Genomic DNA, 3426 nt, shown 5'->3' on the forward strand with positions numbered 1-3426 from the left:
CATGGCGGGGTTCCCCTCAGGGCGGCCCCCGCTGCCCGCGCACGGCGGTGTTGCCGGGGCAGCCTCGTCCCCCAGGCCCATCTGTGCGCTGTGACCCAGCGGCGACCGCTTCCCGCTCTAAGAGCCCGCAGGAATGGCTGCCTGGCTCCAAACTGCCCGCCGGGAGTGCGCTGGGATCGCAGGGGGAGCTCTGCCCGGGGCAGCCCCCGCACTCAGTCGCCCCGAGCCTTCCCGCCCTCCCTGCACACGGCCGGCGCTCTGGGAACGGCCGCGGTCGGCGCTGGAGTGGCGGCGCTCGGGCACGAGGGAGAGCCCGGGAAAAGCGTCGGGAACATTCTGGCACCGAGGGGAGCGCGGGCGCGGAACTTGGGCACCGAAATGATCGTGGGCCCGAGCGGGGTGGGTGCCGCGCAACGGAGCGCAGGAGAGGACGGCGAGAGGCGAGTGCCGCGGGTTGGGCTTCGCTGCCCCGGAGGCAAAAACTGCACCGTGCGCCACCCAGAGGTTATCCATCGACCTTTCCCCAAACCTGCCGAGTGGGACAGGACATCAGAGCTGCGCCCTGCCCAGAGCCCAGGAAAGAAACCCCATCCCTTCCAACCAGCTCAGGGAAAAACATCCGGCTCCCAGCAGCTCCACAGAGGCTCCAGCACAGGAGCCTTGTCCCCCAGGCACATCTGTGGACTGTGCCCTGCCCAGAGCCCTGGGGCTGCCTGTGGAAGCCCTGAGGCTGCGGGATTTGCACAGGGTGGCCTTTAAAGGGCTCTCCCAACCCCAAACCTTCTACCCTTCTACGGCTCTAATCTGCACTGCAGTGTGGTACTTACACAAGGGGCAGCTATGCCCTGTGCTGGTTTAAAATCTGCCTGCCAGCTGGAATTCAGGCAGCGAGACAAAGACCCAGCTACCAGATTTTTTTGCTATTTACTAGGTGCCTCTGTGCCCAACGCTTGAGGCTGCCCAGAACTCGCTGGAGGGCAACAGAGCCTTGTGGTGCCTCAGCCACTCCTCCCAGTCCCATATCATCAGCAAACGTGCTGAGGGTGCTCTCCGTCCCTTCTGCCAGGTCACTGGGCAACTGGTCAAACGAGGCTGGCCCCAGAACTGAGCGCCACGCTCACAACCCTCTGAGCTCCGCCATTCAGCCAGATCTCAACCCCCTCAGTGTCCACTCGTCTAAGCCACACTTCCTGAGCTGCCTGTGAGGGTGTTCTGGGAGGTAGGGTTAAAAGCCTTGCTGAAGTCATGGCAGACAACAGGCACTGCTCTCCCGTCATGTACCCAGCCAGTCACTCCAGCAGAGAAGGCTAGGAGACTGCTCAAGCATGATTTTCCCTTCCTTTTATTCCACAGGCTTCGAGATGACATGCAGCATGAGCTGTTTGTCCCCTTTCTGGGGATGGAGGTGACCCTGATGGGCCTATCATTTCCTGGGTCCATCTTGCTGCCCTTTTTGAAGACTGGAGTGATGTTGGCTTTCCTGCAGTCCTCAGGCACCTCTGCTGGGGAATCAGCGTCCCTGATGTGCTGGCAGTGTTCCCTCTGGCTGGGGCAGGAGCAGAGATTTGCCTTGGCCAGGGCCAGAGCCCTGAAGTGGCACTGCCCGAACAGCACTTTTCGTGCAACAGCGGCTGCCCAAGAGCCCTCGGTGGCTGCCCCAGGGCCTGGCATTTGACCCTGCTCTTGCTGCAGCAGCAGCCGCCCCGGCTCTGTGGTTACCGAGGGCTCGGGACCCGCCTCGGAACCTCGGTTACCAAGGGGCTGCCTCACAGTGGGTGATGGGGGGCTGGGCCATCCCTGCCTGTATTTCAGGTGCACGATGCTGATGTCACAGTGGCCACTGTGACCCGTGAGGCCAAGGGCACAAAAGGGGACTCTGGGCTCAGGCCCAGTGTCAGTTACCTGATCACGAGAGGAGAAGGAAGAGGAGGGACAGCCCCCCTCTTGCAAGCGCCTCTCGATTCTTTTGAACAGAGAGTGGAGGAGCACCTGGAAGAGACCTTGGTGTTCCTCAACCAGACGACAGGAGACTGCAGAGAGAGACCGGGCTCACACAGGGCTGACCAGCGAGTCAGGGGGCTCTACGCCTCAGGGCTCTGGCCCTGTGTTGCAAACTAGTCTCACTTCTGCCTCAGAACCAGTGAAGGAGCACCTGGAAGAGACCTTGGTGTTCCAACGACAGGGACCCACTACTGACAGTCACCATGTCAGACAGGAAGGAGAAGCCCCTTGAAGGGAGGGAGCAAGGTGAGAGCAAAGTGCCCCTCCCGCAGCCTGGCAGAGGGGCTGTCGGGGCGGGCAGTACAGGTGCCATGCCCGGGGCCATTGTCTCTCTCCCCTCCAGCATGCCTGCTATGTCAGCGATCAGAGGCTGACCCGGACATCTGCGGGGAAAAACTCCAGAAACATGGGATCTGTGCCCACGTGTTCTGCCTGGTGAGTTGCTATGTGGGCTCCCTCCACTTTTTGCCAGGCAGTCCCTGCCACTGTCTCCTCATCAGTGAGTGTCATTTTCCTGCAGTATTTTGCCAGCCTTCTTGATCAGCAAGAGAATGAAAGAGTAGGACTCCAGGGCTTTCTCCCAAGGGATATCCTACATGCAGTCAAGCGGGCGGCACAGAAGGTGAGAGCCTGACAAGAGCAGGGAGATTTGTGCCAGGCGAGGTTTGCTGGAGCTTAGCCCAGACCCCAAGCAAGAAAGCCCAGCCTTTCCAACCAGCTCTGGGAGAATGAGGAGGCCCTGAGGCTGCTGCTGATGGGGCTGCTCTGCTCTTTCCAGAGCTGCTGCATCTGTGGCCAGAGCAGGGCCACGATCTCCTGCTGCGAAACAGACTGAGACCTGAACTTCCACCTGCCCTGTGCCAAGCAGGGACGCTGTGTCACCCAGTTCATTACACCGTACAGGTACCTCCTGTCCCTTCCTTGCCACCACCACTTCTTACCTCACCCACCCCTTTTTTCCCCCAGGGCCTTCTGCCTCACACACAGCCCAGAACAGGCAGTGGAGGCGACTCCAGAGCCGGGCACCGAATGTCTCATCTGCATGGAGCCTGTGGAGCACAGAAAGACCTTCAATACCATGGTGTGCCCAGCCTGCAAAACCACCTGGTTCCACAGGGACTGCATCCAAGTAGGAGTGGTTCCCTCACCCCAGGGGGCACAGCAGGGGCTCAGCAGCATCAGGGTCTCACTCTGGCTGCTTGTGTTTCTCCTGCAGGGACAGGCTCTGAGCTCTGGTATTTTATCCTTTCAGTGCCCCCTCTGCAGAAATATTGACACATTTGTCAAGGATATGTTCACCATGGGGATCCGAATGCCCTTGAGGTTGGTGTCCTTCTGCCTGGCTCACGACACAGGGGGTGCAAGTGGCAAGTGCTGTGCCAGGGCCTGCCCCAGCAGTCCAGGCCCTGCCCTGTTCTGTGAGTC

General features: G+C 60.5%; 1 protein-coding gene across 2 annotated transcripts; it reads left to right on the plus strand.

The window, feature by feature from the left end:
* The first annotated feature begins 1854 nt into the window (after positions 1-1854).
* On the plus strand, positions 1855-3414 carry LOC113941258 (PHD finger protein 7-like). 2 transcript variants are annotated; one of them, XR_003525636.1, is made up of 6 exons: positions 1855-2247; positions 2345-2436; positions 2522-2623; positions 2780-2904; positions 2968-3130; positions 3218-3414. XR_003525636.1 is itself a non-coding variant. In XM_027632415.1 (4 exons), exons 1-4 carry the CDS (start codon positions 2205-2207, stop codon positions 2834-2836), a joined length of 294 nt encoding a protein of 97 aa, XP_027488216.1. In that variant the 5' UTR covers positions 1855-2204; the 3' UTR covers positions 2837-2912. The 2 variants fall into 2 exon arrangements, 1 of the variants encoding a protein (XP_027488216.1); XM_027632415.1 differs by lacking the exons at positions 2968-3130; positions 3218-3414 and having other exon boundaries at positions 2780-2912.
* Positions 3415-3426: the final 12 nt, after the last annotated feature.

The sequence above is a fragment of the Corapipo altera genome, unplaced genomic scaffold (assembly GCF_003945725.1).
Source record: "Corapipo altera isolate COAL_440 unplaced genomic scaffold, ASM394572v1 60712, whole genome shotgun sequence".
Lineage (NCBI taxonomy): Eukaryota > Metazoa > Chordata > Aves > Passeriformes > Pipridae > Corapipo > Corapipo altera.